Source organism: Heterocephalus glaber, unplaced genomic scaffold, assembly GCF_053883595.1.
Source record: "Heterocephalus glaber isolate CG9 unplaced genomic scaffold, H.glaber_assembly_v1.0 deba00001461, whole genome shotgun sequence".
NCBI lineage: Eukaryota > Metazoa > Chordata > Mammalia > Rodentia > Bathyergidae > Heterocephalus > Heterocephalus glaber.
The window spans coordinates 44,576,291-44,592,265 of NW_028258308.1; the positions used below are offsets into that span (position 1 = coordinate 44,576,291).

The following is a 15,975-nucleotide window of genomic DNA, read 5'->3' on the forward strand; positions in this document are numbered from 1 at the left end:
TTCAGATTGGGCAGTTTTGCAGAAGGTCCCTTGATCTGGATTTATGATTGTGCCCTTGTGAGTAGAAACAAATCACACTTCTGACAAGAACGGTGTTTTTGTGTTCTGGGCATCACACCTGTGTCTTTCGCTCCTGGCAGTGTGAAGTTTGATCGCTCAGTGAAGCTGAGTTCCTGGACCTGACAGTGTCCTTGCCAGGGGAACATCCTCAGACATCACTTTGCCGGAATCCATTACTACTATGGCGATTCCAGAGTGGTGATTTTCTCTTTCTACAAATTTCTCCTACACTGATTACTGATATTTTCCTCTAAAGATCTTTCCCTCCTCTTTCTTTTTCTCCCCTTTGAATTACAACCTCCTTCTACCTGCATGATCTTGAATAAATCGCCTACCATCTGGGGAAACATGTGATGGCCTAGCTTCACATTCTTGAATTTTAGTCAGTCTGGCGAAATTCCCACAAAGACCTCCACCAGAGAAGGAGTTTGGGCACGATGTGCCAGGCAGCAGCCTCGATTAGCGGAGAAAACCCACATCCAAGTTGAACACCTTCCTAGCGCTCCTCCACAGCAACAATAGCTAGGGGTCCTCCAAGAGTTCCCGCGAGAACAAGACCTTCCCAGGGAAGCTGCAGGTCCGGAGCCTCACAGCAACTCTCCTCTCCTGAATGTACCCCACCCCGCGCCCGACCCTCCTGCGCACGCCGGCACAGGAGCCCGACGGTTGGCGGCGTGCGTGACCCTCCGCACCCAGACCCGCGGCGCGACTGCGGCGCCACAGAAAGGCGCAGACGCGCTCGGGGGCGCGCAGGCGCCGCTTCGAGGAGTGAGGCTGCGCAGGCGCGGACGGAGTTGGCTCGAAGGAGACCTTCAGCATTACCCTGGCGGAGCCGGACGGGCTCGGGGTTTGGAGGTGAGTGGTGCGGCACGGGCCTGGCCGGCCGTCGGATAACAGCGGGCCTGCAGAGGTGGGCTCATGGGAGCGTGGAGGGAGGGCGTCGCCGCCTCAGGTGATGGAGCAGCGGGAGGTAGGTGATAGGAGTGGGGACCGGACTTCGCTCCCGGTGTCAGGCCGGGGAGGAGGTCGGTTTCTAGAGGCAGTCAGTCCTCGGACCCCAAACCCGCGCCCCGGACCCGCCCCCCATCCTGTCAGGAGTTGACGCCCAGCCCCAGGCGAGACTTCTCCTTGGTGTGGCCGGAGGGAGGATGCTGGGGGTGCAGTCTAAGACGCAGAAGCGGGGAACAAAGGGGGTTCCGGCGGATCGCCTGGTTAACGCTGTGCCTGTCTGCGCCTGGCGCAGCCTCAGTGCAACGTAGGTGTCTGCAGCTGTAAGTGCGCTGGTAGAGATAATAGAAACGTGTGGATAGCTTTACCCTGAGTGACATGAAGTCTCCCTGTCTGCTAGATTTTTGCTTGATCATACCAGCAGTGCATTTTGTGTCAGAAGAATCAGGAGCCTGAAAAAGTAAGCTTCAACTGAGCAGAATCGATGTCAGTTAGTAAATTAAACCAGCTAGACGACTTTTGCAAAAGTATATAGTCCTGTTTTGAAAAACAGCAGCACAATACTAAAAATGTAGTTAAGACCTAGATGTGCACATGAGTATGTTTTCTCTTGTCAGTGTGAAAAACCAGACTAACGCTGTAAACATTTGTTTGAATATGTAGTACTTGCACTTGTATATTTACTCCCAAATTATAGATTTCTGGCAACATTTCAACAGCATCAGTTGTGATCATAGAGTAATAGCATATTGGAGTAGGGAATACGTATGAAGTACAAAATTGATCATTTGAATACAGAGGATTGAATTGTAAAACAATTGCTTTGGAAGTGAACTACAAAACCCTGTAGCTTAGAGCAACATTTTGTTGTGGTTTAAGTTAGTACATCTGTACCACTCATTTATCTTTACTGTACTCTTTCATCTTATCTTTGTATCATAGTGTCTGTTTTATTTGAAAAGTTTAGGTTAAAAATCAATTCCCAGTTAAGTACATCATGGGTATATTTTCAATTGTGATGGTATGGGCGAAACTTTAGCAGAAGCCAAGATTAAGAGCTGGATTAGATATAAATAATTTATTCATGTCAATAAATAGTTTGAGATGGTCTAGTCTAGTAACTGTAACAGGCTAGCTGGTACGCTGGAGTTTTCTGGTACAGGATAGTAAATTCATACTAATGGGACTGCCTGAGAGGGTTCCCTAATTGGTTAGAAATGGTTTTTGAGTCTGCAAGAGGAATAGCAACCCGCAGTAGGGAAAGATCTTCCATTGTACAAAGAGGGCAGAGGAATGGGCAGAGGTATTATTGGTACCCGTGGTGAATTTGATGTAAGAATCATATTAGCAGTAGAAAAGTTCGGAGCATACTGAATAGGCAGTTTGCAAAGTTAAGGTACCTTGGATGTTTGAAGACTTTAACTTCAGGGTTTACCTTTTTGCGGGGAGGGTAAGGAGATTACTGCATGTAGAAATGTCCTGTTTCTGGTTCATGTGTAAAATTAAAACACTTTTTAAAAAGAAGAGGACATTGAGAGAAGAGGACATTTGAGAGAGGACATTATCTGCATGAATATATTTCAGTGAGTATGCTAATACTTATTTTAAGAATTCAGTTTCAGAGCAGCAAAATGTTAACCCTGAAGATTTTCCTTTTTTTTTTTTTTTTTTTGGTGTTGGGTATTGAACTCTGGGCCTCATACATACTAAGCATATACTCTGCCACTCTACTACTTCCTCAACACTAACCTGGAGGATTTTGATGGCTTATATTTTTACAGTTCCTCAAAAAATTTACCTTATTGCTTTATACAGTTCTTTGGCTGTATAGCCAGGGTTTTTGTAAGGTAAGTTTTGCTTTACTTTTTTTTAGAAGTCTAGTTTAACAAAGCATTTTCAACTTGTGAAAACTTTCTTTTCTTTAAAATATAATCAGAAAGTTGATCTCTGTGAAATCTCATGGGTAAACCTTTTTATTTTCCAGTGTTTTGGAAAGCTGTTTAAGGAGAAGAGTGCCTCCTCTTAACTATGATTACATTAGGGTTACACTGCAGTGATTCAAAGGAAGGAAAAAAAGCACCTCACAAGATGAAAGAGTAGAGAGTTATGCGTGAATGTACACTAAATGGTTATTCCTCTGTCTCCATTTTTCTTTATAAGATATGTGTAACACACCAACTTACTGTGACCTAGGAAAGGCTGCCAAGGATGTCTTCAACAAAGGATATGGTAAGTATGCCATCTCCACTTTGGGTTAAGGGTTAGTGTTGAATGTCTCCAGTATATAAGGTAATTTGTTAGTAAAATAAGGGTAAGTCAACATTAGTCTACTTCATAGGCTTTAAGGGGACATTAACAGGGTATTGAACTTCATTCTTAGAGGTAGAGTCCCTTACAAGCATTAAAAGCAGTTATATACATGCATGCACACATCTATACATACTATATATATTTATATATCTAATATACACATAATGTAATCTGTAATATGAAGTAGTATAGACCTGTAATATTTAAGCCTCCTTTGGCTAGCCCTGAGGATAATTAAAGTACTTCTTCCCCCTGCAAATGGTGATATTGTTTTTATAAAAGTGAAGATACAAATTTTGACTTCTTTGTAGTAGCATATATTCTCTGATTTGGAATATATATATATATATATAGATATATATATATATTTTTTTTGGTACCGGGGATCAAACTCAGGTCCTTGCGCTTGTGCAGCAAGCAGTGAAACCACTGAGCTAAATTCCCAGCCCTGGAATAGATATTTATTTTTAGGTTTTAAAATTTAATCAGGTTTTTAGTTTTTTCTATTATACACATTTGATTTTTTTCTTGCTAGTAATATTAATTGTATATTTTAACCATATATATGCACACACACATATTTTCTAGTACTGTATTCTAATATACTATAGTAATTTTATTCTTAGAATAGTGCATATTCTTTTCATTCACTTGTTTAACTTATATTTTAAAAGTGTATTTTTGTTCATTTTGAGGGACTTAATGTTTTTACTTCATTATAATTCATTTTCTTATGAACTCTCATCTCATGAGAATACCGTTTATTTTCCATATGAAAGATACCATATACCAATGGTGGCAAACCTATGGCATGCATGCATAGGCTGTTTGTATCATTGAAAGCTCTAAAAGGTTTGCCATCACACAGTACACTATTTTCATGATTTGACTTGAAAAAACCAGTGAATGTTGCATGTTTTACATTACTTTGTTTTTTGTGTGTGTATTTAGGGTTTGGCATGGTCAAAATAGACCTGAAAACCAAGTCTTGTAGTGGAGTGGTGAGTACCTAATATTTTTTAGTAGATGTAGCATACTTACAGCAACTTGTTTCAAAATCCTTGTTCATCTGGTTATGTAAAACAGCATTTGGCACTATCCTGTCTTCCCCACAGCTTTGTCCTGCTCTCAGATCTCAGTGAACATACTCAGCCAGTTAGGCCTGTAGGTAATCAGTTTTAATTTGTTGGGAGACCTTTTATGTTTGTCATAATAGTATTTTGCATCTTACTCTTAGAAGATATAGAATATGTATTTTTGACCATGACCCCAGTCATAAAACTCTGATGAATATATATATGGGGAATAAAAACTTTATTTCTGTTATGAGGTTCATATAGATTTTGTTTTTTTTACAAAAGCAATTGATTCTTTCCCTTCATGAGTAGTTGAAGAAAAATATAGAAATAAAATGTATCTCTGAATGTCTTCATATAGAAGATAGTTTTGGTTTTTAACTGGGCTCTTAATTTCAGTCTTCTTTACTGGAAATTACAGCTGTAGTCAAGTATGTGTTGGCGTATTTTCAAAGCATCATTAACCAGAGCTTTTGTTCCATAAATCCAGCAAATAGATTAACTCTTCTTGTACCTCATCTTCTGTTTTTTTCTCATTGGCTGCATCTTTTGTTGGTGTATACCTGTTCATACCCATGCAGGGTTTATTTCTGAATATACAGATCTAATTAGAAGGACAAAAAACATGTGGAATTCCTATGATATTTTGTATTGTGCTTTGTGTAATCTAGTTTTGTCCCTGTATTTCTTTCTCTGGATTTCTGTAGTGTAATATGCTCACTTACATATTGTATGTATGGTTCTGTTAAAGTAGAAGAATGATGTGCATTTTGAATAGGTTACAGAATTTGTGCAATTTACATTTGTGTTGTGAAAATCATCAACTACAATTTTGTCTCCCTTTCCTGCTCCCGCTGTGGTTTTGTCTGTTCAGATGGTAAGGAAAAGCTTATTTATGTGCTTGTTTTCATGGTTGCTTTGCATCTCTGGTCTTGGTTTAGGATAAATTTCATTGATCATTCTACCTTATTTTAGATTATATCTTGGTATATTTTTATCATATGCTGTCTACTTAACAGAAGCAACTTTTTGTTTTGTTTTTTACTAGCATTTAATGTAGAGCTATAGATTTTAAATGCATGGTTATGAATGTAGTTTTTATTTATTTGAACTAATTATGAAATTAGACAAAAACTGAAGGAATTGTGAGTCTGGAACTCAACTCTAGCCCTCTCTTTGAGACTTAATCTGCTATTTCTAATTAAGAAATGATAACAAGGAAGACATATGGACCAGTCCATCTCCTTAATTTTGTGCATAAAGTTTCCCTAACACCAAAATTAAGATTTACATTTACTGTACTTGTCAAATTTGTGGAAGATAGAGTAAAAAATAAAACTCTGAAAGCCAGGTGTGGTGGTGCATGCCTGTAATCCCAGTATTCTGAGATGTGGGAGGCTGAGACAGGAGGATTGCAAATTTGAGCCTAGCCTGGGCACCTAGTTACTTAGTGAGACCCTGTCTCAAAATACAAGGGCTGTTAGCTCAGTTCCCCATTACCACCCCCCAATACAACCACCACAATAACAACTGAAAAACAAAACAAACAAAAACCACTGGATAGTTGGAGCTACTAAAAGAAAACAATTGTCACGTTAAAGAATTAGTGAACTCTTAAAACATGACTAACATTTTATCACTCTTTACTAAGGTCTTCCCCAAATGTGCAGCATGATAATCACTTTGAAGGCTTTCTGTGTGGTGTTGATAAACAGATCATAGTTTCACAGTTGCTTCATCCATCTGTGGAACTTGAGTTGGGGGTAGGATATTTGTTAAAGTGAGGGCTCACATTACAGGCAGGGTTGGCAGCCTGGCGTTATGTTGGCAGTATTTCAGAAATGCTTCTGGCAAACAGGGCCAATCAGCATGTTCTCTTCTTGACAGTTCATAGATTGTCAGTGACAGATGTTGACCCTGGTCCTCCCTAGAAGAAAATCTATTTCTAATTGCTTACTGTCATGTGACTGAAGGGCACTTCATGGAAAGGGGGACATACTAAGGCATTTATGGTGTTAGGTAAAAGCACTTTAGAAAGCACATGGGATGGAGAATGAAGACAAAGGGATAAATTGTAGCATTCCATTTTATTGTGAAAAATGGATAATTTCAAATATCAAAATTACTTATGCTGAAAATTTTGCAAATAGTTTTGCAGACAAAGGTAGAAATGTTTTCACAACAGTGTGAATGTATTAAATGCCACTTTACTGTATCCTTGAACATTGTTAAAATTGTACATTTTATGATAGTTGTATTTTTCCACAACAGAAATACTTTTGTAAGAAAGTAATGAAATGTTGACCCTATTCAAAGGTTGGATTTTTAAGGATATCTAGATTAGCCACTGGTTTGAAAGATATTACAGAGAACTGATATTTTTTTAGGCCATGAAAGTAAAATATTTGATATTTAGTATTTTTATCTTTTTTAGTAAAAGAATTTATTTTTCAGTAAATGTATTTTTCTTTAAAGGAGAGAATGTAAGATGCTCCATTGGAGAATAAATGGAACAATAATTATCAGTTAGAAAAGCAGAGTGATGGAAAGTAATGGTTAAAATATTTAGAGCTTAGAAACAGGAAAGCCAGAAATAAATTGCGATAGAGTAGCACTGTAGTAAAAAGTAGATTGTATTGGTTTCTGATGCATTAAACACTTTTCTGAAATAAATGCTTTCTATCTGATGAGCTAATTTTAATTATGTTTTATTTCTTTCCAGGAATTTTCTACTTCAGGTCATGCTTACACTGATACGGGGAAAGCATCAGGCAACCTAGAGACCAAATACAAAGTCTGTAACTATGGACTTACCTTCTCCCAGAAATGGAACACAGACAATACTCTTGGGACAGAAATCTCTTTGGAGAATAAGGTAAGGGAAAGTGTTAGAAGTTACTTGTAGGCTTAGTTTTTCTTGCGGATTGAATAATGAACAAATCCTAAGCACCAGATGAATGAGACCTTGTACCCTAATTGATAGCTGTGTTTTTTCCTCTTTGTGTGGCCTTTTTAGTTATGCCTTTTGTTTCAGAAAATAACCTTTGTTTGTAAATATTCTAATTATCAAATTATAGCTTCGTTCCGGCCAGTTCTGTTTATTCTGCTCTGCAGCCCACCCTCTCCTGAGTAGAAGAAACTAGTTATAGTAATTTAGTTTAGTTTTGTAATTATTGCAAAATTAGCTCCACAGAAAAATGTTTCTAGACTTTTTAATATTGTCAAGGAGAAAATCTATTGGCAGAATCATTTGTCAAGTGTTCACTGTGAACAGGGCACTATTTTTTGAAGTATGTTTAAGTACACATTGCCATTTATAAAGAGGTAAAACTGAATAAATTATTTATTGGATTGATAAGTGTCAGGTTATCTCATTACAGTAATTTCAAGAAAATAGCAAGATTATTTTGTTGTTTTGGAATCCTACTATTTTTGTTCTATGTATTATTTGCTCTAATAGGATTTGATCTATAAATTTTTTTTTTTGGTACCGGAGATTGAACTCAGGACTTTGTGCTTGTGAGGCAGGCGCAATGCCACTGAGCTAAATCCTTGGCCCTGGTCTATACATTTTAACCTATTTTTTGTTTTGTTTTGTTTTGTTTTTGGTACTGGGGATTGAATTCAGGTCCTTGTGCTTGGGCTTGCGTGGCAGGCGGCGAAACTACTGAGCTAAATCCCTGGCCTTCAACCTATTTTTTGATGGGAAAATCATGTCTGGGGTGAGGGGGAAGGAGAAAGGGAAGGGTGACAGGTGATTCATTATGTAATTTAATGTTTGGCTCTCTTTAGTAACTTCCTTTTTTATTGAAGAGGAAGTTAGAGGAAACTTAAATTTGGCTTTTTGAGTCAGAGAATTGAAAATTACTAATTGTTAATTTAAAATCTTTGTTTTTCAGTTGGCGGAAGGTTTGAAACTGACTCTTGATACTATATTTGTACCGAACACAGGGTAATTATCCAAACCCCATTTTTTGAATTGTTGTTGGAGCCTTAGAACTTTAGAATAGGATGTTACAGTGGAAAGTCTAGAGGAAAGAAGAGCTTAGAAGGTTGCTATTTGGGATGCCTGAGGCTTTGTAATAATGATAAGAAGACCCCTCCTTGATGCAGAGTAAAATTTCCATTTGAAAATTGAACAAGTGAACAAAAACTTCCAAATTTATTCCAAAGAGGCTTGTTGAAGAAAAAGTTCGGGAGCTAGGCAAGTCTGAGACTACAGATATTTCTTAGCTATTCTAAGGATTGAAAAACATGGTTTTCTGCTCAGTTGATTTCTTAGGAATGTAATCTGCTGGCTTTAAAACTTGATTTCATAGCTTCTGTCAGTCACCCAACATCTTGGCTCAAGTTCCTCATGTGAAAAGTGAGGATTGTGCCATTTTCTGTCTGCCTAAGATGGGGTCCTGCTAGCTGAAGGACAAGATGCTAGATAACTACAAAGTGGAATTTCTTCTTAGCTGTAACAGGTGTGTCCTTCCTACCACGTGCTTTAGTTATCATTAGGATAAATATAAGAGTCTCAATAGGACAAGGACTATTAAGAAGTGATTTGGGGTATTTAGCATTTTTTTTTTTAAGAAATACACTTCTTTCTATGATAGGTTAATTCTGGGTTTTGGATGTTACTTTTTGTGGCATTTGACATTTAAGGAGATTTGACTTCTCAAATGTCTGTATGCATATATTTTCAGATTACAGTATTTCACAGTGAAATATCTTAATCATAATATTTTATATATTTTTAATTGACAGAATAATAAATTTATGGGGTATCAGGTAGTGTTTTGATACATGTACACATTATATAATGTTCAAATCAGGGTAAGCATATTTTCTCAAACATCTATCTTTTTTTTGTGATGAAAACATTCAGAGTACTTCTTTTTAATCTAAGTTTAGTTCTTGTAACCAGCCTGTCTCTCTCTTGTATTTTTGTTCATACTTTTATGAAGTTAAATATCAAGTGAGCTATTAATTTGATTTTGTAATGGGAAATAGAAAATACTAGTGTCTGCCTTTCTAACCTTAACAAAAATAATTTGAAACATTTTTACCACATGTATGCCATCTACCAAAACAATTTTTACATTGGGAGAGAGAGGGTCTTACTCTAAAGATTTTTGAACAGTAGTAGAAACTGATGTTTCATTGTATTGATTTTGTTTTTACAGAAAGAAGAGTGGGAAATTGAAGGCCTCCTATAAACGGGATTGTTTCAGTCTTGGCAGTAATGTTGACATAGATTTTTCTGGACCAACCATCTATGGTTGGGCTGTGTTGGCCTTTGAAGGTTGGCTTGCTGGCTATCAGATGAGTTTTGACACAGCCAAATCCAAACTATCTCAGAATAATTTCGCTCTGGGTTACAAGGCTTCAGACTTTCAGCTGCACACTCATGTGTGAGTGTCTACAATTGATTCCTTCTTTAGTACTAGTGCCATTCCCCAAAATGGTAGTTTTTCAGCATGTTTGGTGCCCATCCTTGCTGTGCAGTCTTTAGAGTCAGTGAAACACTGCCAAAAGGCCGTCTGCTCAGTGCACATTGTTGTGCTGTGGGTGGTTACTGGCCTTTTGGCCTGTCCCTGAGCTTGAAGGAGTTCTAGGCTCTGTAGGAGAACCTCTGGGAAGGAGGCTCCCTGAGCATGGCATGGAGCACCCTCTTTGGTAAAGGATCTCTTGGAGACCTTCTGCCTTGTCTAGTATAATACTCATCTGGGCAGTATCCAGAAGCAAGTCTGGATTACTAATAACCATCCAATTGACATCAGCACTCTGGACCATCCTCAGGAGTCCTGTAAGATGTTCAGGTGTCCTTGGTCAGAACCCTGCTACTCCTCTTGTAGTCAGAAGTTATAAGAGCCCTGAGAGGAGTTCTGGGATTCACTTATGTAGGTAGCATCATTTGACTGAATGAATCTGAATTTTTCAATTATGTTTTATGCCTTGGCCTCCTGGACAGTGCTATCGCACCAGGAAGTAAAAGCAAAAGGCGGGCCCTGTGTTTTTGAAGTTCTGCAGATTGTTCTTCACTAGAAACTAATTTATAAATGGTAGCTAAAACACAGTGGTATATTCTAGACAGAGGCATGGACATTGATGAAACTGTTATTTGGGAAATCATGAAAATTGTCATTTAGGTGCTTCTCTGGAACAATGCCCCTAGATATTTTAGGATTGTGTTTTAAAATAAATCCAGAATTAGCTTTATTCCTATACTTTTTTTTTCATAATCTTTGGACTCTGAAGTTTCTATATTCTGTGAAAATCCCAGCGATCATATGTAGATCTGTAGATCATATTTACCGGAGATAGCTGCTTCTGTCCATAAGCATAATTGAATTGTGTATAAGAAATCTACCTTATGTGGCTTGGTGTGGTTGCCCATCCCTGTAATCCCTGCACTCTGGGAGGCTGAGGCAGGAAAATTGCAAATTTGAGCCCAGTCTGGTCAACTTAGTGACTTAGTTTGACTTTATCTCAAAATTAAAACAAACAAGGGCTGGGGATGTAATTTAGTGTCAAGGTCCTAGATTTAATTCTTATTGCCAAAAAAAAAAAAGAAATTTGCTTTATGTGAAAGAGCTGAGCAAATCAATCAAGTTTTACTGTTTTAGTTTGGTTAATTCGGTGATTATAAATCACAAAACTGGATTAAATTACTTGTTTATTAGTCTTTATGCTGCAAATTTGCTGAAATTTTTAGTTAGAAAATGAGACCTATATTTAGATAGTCTTAGAATTTGTTTCCATATCCTAACAGTGGTACAAATGAATATGACTTTTTCTTGTGTTATGAAAACAGGAACGATGGCACTGAATTTGGAGGTTCTATCTACCAGAAAGTTAATGAAAAGATCGAAACATCAATAAACCTTGCATGGACGGCTGGCAGCAACAACACCCGTTTTGGCATTGCTGCTAAATACAAGCTGGATTGTAGAACCTCTCTGTCTGTAAGAGTGTGCTGCCAGATTGGATCTGCTATTGTTTTTGCCCGAGTTGTAGCTGAGTGTTGTGATAGGGTGTAGTTTGCATGTTTCTTATTGATTTTAGTGAGCAGCTCACTGTGTAGTGAAGAAATTATTATGCCTCAAGTCAGAAAATATAGGGTCTAGTCCTGGCCTCTCTTAACTTGCCTGTTGTCTGGCCTTCTGAAGTAATTTGATCTCTTTGGCCTCTGTTTTCTCATCTGTGAATTTATGGGATTAGATTACTGTTAGTAATTCTTACTAATAATAAGCTGTAAGTGAGCTCTTGGATTTCAGGTATTCTGCTAAAGCTTCAAGTGTAGTGTCTCATTTAACCTTGACAACTGCTTTGTGTGCTGAGCAGTGTGACCTTATTCCTGATACACAGATGAGCAGACAGGCCTAGAAACGGCAAGATCATAGCATGTGGCAGTGCCAAGATTTGAAGCCACATCTGTTTTTCTGTCACAAGAGTTCATGCTCTCACCACTGTCAGAGGTTGTAAATTGGCATCTCAGAGGATTCAGTATGCAGAACTGTTTGCCTGCAGTGTGTGTAAAAATTTTGTTTTAGCCCTTTAAGCATATAGACTCAGGGTCCCCATTATTCCTACCTTCTTGTTGACCTCTTAAAAGATTATCCTGTTATTTAATTTTTCACTTTCAGCAATTCTAGATTGGGCCTAAGGTATTGGAAACCTAATCCCTGAAGTGGTGGTTGTATTGGATTTCAATATAATGGAATTGATTGCTTTCTGTTTCTGTTCCATCTCTTAATCTTAGGCTAAAGTAAATAATGCCAGCCTGATTGGACTGGGTTATACTCAGACCCTTCGACCAGGTATGTAAATGAAAACACAGGGTAGGAGGTGATAGAGAAATAATGAGTAACCTATGGAACAGCTGCTGTCACCATAGCTTGGTTCAGGCTGTTTTATTTCATTTGATTATTCAGACAAAGTCAAATTGAAAACTTAGAGAATATTTATGTATTTTTACCTATAGCTTGGTCACTTTGGCCTTTGCATTTGCTCATTTTTGTTTGTAACGCTGAAACTCCAAATGTGGTTTGCCATGCTCATGCTTTACGTTGTGGATCAGACGATCATAGATGAATACTGTGCCAGTTTAGTGCCACTTATACTCAGCTGTAATCCATGCTGTCAACTCTGTCCATGATTTCTAGAAAGTTTAAATTGGTTATAATACTGGCCGTGAATGATTGTGATATTTCTTCTCCCTAGGAGTCAAACTGACCCTGTCAGCTTTAATTGATGGGAAGAACTTCAACGCCGGAGGTCACAAGGTTGGGTTGGGATTTGAACTGGAAGCTTAGTGTGGTTTTGAGTAAAACCTCAGATTTATTCCTGCAAGTGAAGAGAAATGAACCCACTATGTTTTGGCCTTAAAATTCTGTGAAATTTTAAAAGTGTGAACTTTTTATTCTTCCAAAGAATTGTAATCCTCCTCACACTAAAATCTAGAGATTGCAAGTCCATCCTCCAGGTGGTTCTTGAAGGCAGGCCTGGAAGTTGTCATGTTTGTGCCACATTCAGTTGAATTCTACAGTGTTAATTTAAGCGTGTTCCTCAGTGACCATGTAGCGTCATGTTAAAGAAAACAACCTGACACCCCCCCCCCCCCCGTTTGTACATTGCGCCCTGCATGTCCCACGCCACTTTTTCATGACCTTTTAATGTATTGGTCTCTGTGCTATAGTGGAATCTTTAGTTTTGCATCAGAGTAAAATAAAATAAACCCATCACATTTGGAACATAATTGCTTATCTGGTTATTTCTTGTATTTGCCATGATTGGTTTTGGAAAATGCCTTCGTGGGTGCAGCGGTACATGTGAGCTGTCTATGTTGTTGCCTGGCCCTCTGCTTCACTTGCCTCACTTTGTCTCTAAGCGGGGAAGGGGTGAGTTCTGTTCTGCTGGGGAGAAGCACATTACTGAGGAACTTGCTTTCCATTGTGCAGTGATTAGGTGGTGTCCTGTTTGTAGTTTTTTTTTTTTGGTACTGGGGATTGAACTCAGGTCCTTCCACTTGCGAGGCAGGCGGCAGAACCACTGAGCTAAATCCCCGGCCTGTTCGTAGTTTTATAAAACTGTCAAGTGAGGGTATGCTCTGTGTGGTGGTGCACACCTGTAATCCTAGCACTTGGGAGGCTGAGGCAGGAGGATTGCTGTGAGTTTGAGGCCAGCCTGGGCTACCTAGTAAGACCCTGTCCCACAAAACAAAAACAAAAAAAAGGAAAAGAGAGAAGTGAGGCTGGGAGTGGGTGAAAATATGGGGCAAAGGAAAGAGTACATTTAGGGGAAACAGGAAAGGGAAAAGGTGTGGGTAGGATGAGGCCGGAGTGGGAGGAGGGTGCATCTGTGGCTCTTCCAGGGTTCAGGAAATGCTTTTGAGTAGTAGATCTAAAACATGATGACCAAAGAAGGAACCACTGGTTTAGAAAAGAAATTAAACTCTTACTAAAGTCATCTTTTTTTTTTTCCAGTTCTTTTATTGGTACATTTTAGGTATACAGTTTGTTTACATTTATCATTAGGTGTTTGTACCTGTACATGATATATCTTGGTTCTTATTTTTTTCCCCATTACCTGTGCGCCCTTCACCCGCTCCGCCCTTCCCTATTTACATAGATTTCATTTCCATGTTTTCTTTTCTCATAGTTTTTCCTTTCCCTCTTTTCCTTTCCCCTTCCCCTCCCTTCACTCCTTCATCTTTGGACCTTTTTTCCTATTTCAAATTATCAGTTATTCATTTTAATCATTTTAACCCTTGTTTACACTTTCAGTTTCTCACACTAGAGAAACTATTTGGTATTTACTCATGTGTGTCCTATTTGTTTCACTTAAGAGTATGGCCTCGATATCCATCCATTTAGCTATAAATGCCTCTAGTTTTTCATTCCTTATGATTGAGTAGTACTCCATTTTATTAAAAAACCACATTTTCTTTATCCAGTTTCCAGCTGATGGGCACTTGGGCTGTTTCCAAGCTTTAGCTATTACAAACTGTGCCGCTGTGAACATGGGTGCACATATATCACTGTGGTATGATTCTTTTAATTCTTTTGGGAAGATACCCAGCAGGGGAGTAGCTGGGTCAAATGGGACCTCTAGTCCTAGTTCTTTGAGGTATCTCCATACTGACTTCCACAGTGGTTGCACCAGTCTGCATTCCCACTAACAATGGAGAAGGGTTCCTTTCTCCCCACAACCCCGTCAGCATTTGTTATTTGTTGATTTCTTGATAGCAGCCATTCTTTCTGGGGTGAGGTGGAATCTCAGTGTTGTTTTCATGTGCCTCTCTTGAATGATGAGTGATGTTGAACATTTTTTCATATGTTTGTTTGCTGCTTTTACTTCTTTGCCTGAGAAATGTCTGTTCATTTCAGATGCCCATTTTTGAATTGGGTCTTTGAATTTGGGGGGTCTGATTTTTTTCCATTCTTTATATATTCTAGATAGTAGTCCTTTGTCTGAGGTACAGCTGCTAAAATTTTTTTCCCACATTGTAGGTTGTCTGTTAGCTCTGTTGGTGGTTTCTTTTGCAGTGCGGAAGCTTTTTAATAAGATGAGATCCCAGTTGTTGATTCTTTCTGCTAGTTCTCGTGCTGCTGAGGTTTTCTTCATGAAGTCTTTTCCTATGCCAATGTCTTCAAGAGTTCTACCTAACTTATCTTCCAGCAAGTTTAGTGTTTCTGTCTTAATATTTACATCTTTAATCCACTTTGATCTTCGTTTAGTGCATAGTGATAGGTATGGGTCTAGTTTTAATCTTTGGCAGGTTGAAATCCAGTTTTTCCAACACCATTTATTAAATAGGCTATCTTTCCTCCAGTGATGGTGATTGGCTCCTTTGTCAAAGATGAGGTGGCTGAGCATGTCTGGAGTTGTTTCTGCATCTTCTAATCTATTCCACTGATCCTGAGTTCTGTTCCTTTGCCAGTACCATGCTGATTTTATCACAGTAGCTTTGTAGTATAATTTCAAGTTGGGGATTGTGATACCCCCAACCATGTCTCTGTTGCTTAGAATTGCTTTAGCTATTCTAGATCTCTTATGGTTCCAAATGAATTTTTGGATTGTTTTCTCTAGTTCTGTGAAGTATATTGTTGGAATTTCAGTTGGCATTGCATTGAATCTATATAGTAGTTTTGGAAGTATGGCCATTTTCTCTATATTGGTTCTTCCTACCCAGGAGCAAGGGATGTCTTTCCATTTTCTTGTATCCTCTTCAGTCTCTTTTTTCAGAGTGCTGTAGTTTTCAGTGTAGAGGTCTTTTGCTTCCTTTGTTACATTGATTCCTAGATATTTCATTTTTCTTGGATGCTACTGTAAAAGGAATTGTTTCCCTAATTTCTCTCTTAGTGAGTCTGTTATTTGTGTACAAAAAGGCTATTGTTTTTTGAGTGTTGACCTTGTATCCAGCTATTCTACTGAATCTGTCAATTAAGTCTAGAAGTCTTCTGGTGGAATCTTTTGGGTCTTCTATGTAAAGTGTCATATCGTCAGCAAATAATGACAGTTTAACTTCTTTTCCTATCTTTATTCCTTTTATTTCTTTCTCTTTTCTAATTGCTATGGCTAATGTTTC

At 38.3% G+C, this 15,975-nt stretch overlaps 1 protein-coding gene across 6 annotated transcripts; it reads left to right on the top strand.

Moving 5' to 3' along the window:
- The first annotated feature begins 628 nt into the window (after positions 1–628).
- On the top strand, positions 629–13,143 carry Vdac3 (voltage dependent anion channel 3). Of its 6 annotated transcripts, XM_021236745.2 has the most exons (11): positions 870–915; positions 1,409–1,468; positions 2,531–2,591; positions 3,169–3,237; positions 4,270–4,319; positions 7,117–7,269; positions 8,294–8,346; positions 9,569–9,796; positions 11,200–11,350; positions 12,148–12,205; positions 12,609–13,143. In XM_021236745.2, exons 4-11 carry the CDS (start codon positions 3,171–3,173, stop codon positions 12,698–12,700), a joined length of 852 nt encoding a protein of 283 aa, XP_021092404.1. In that variant the 5' UTR covers positions 870–915; positions 1,409–1,468; positions 2,531–2,591; positions 3,169–3,170; the 3' UTR covers positions 12,701–13,143. The 6 variants fall into 6 exon arrangements, with proteins under 6 accessions (XP_004855335.1, XP_021092402.1, XP_021092404.1 ...); XM_087180405.1 differs by lacking the exon at positions 2,531–2,591; XM_087180403.1 differs by lacking the exon at positions 1,409–1,468.
- Positions 13,144–15,975: the final 2,832 nt, after the last annotated feature.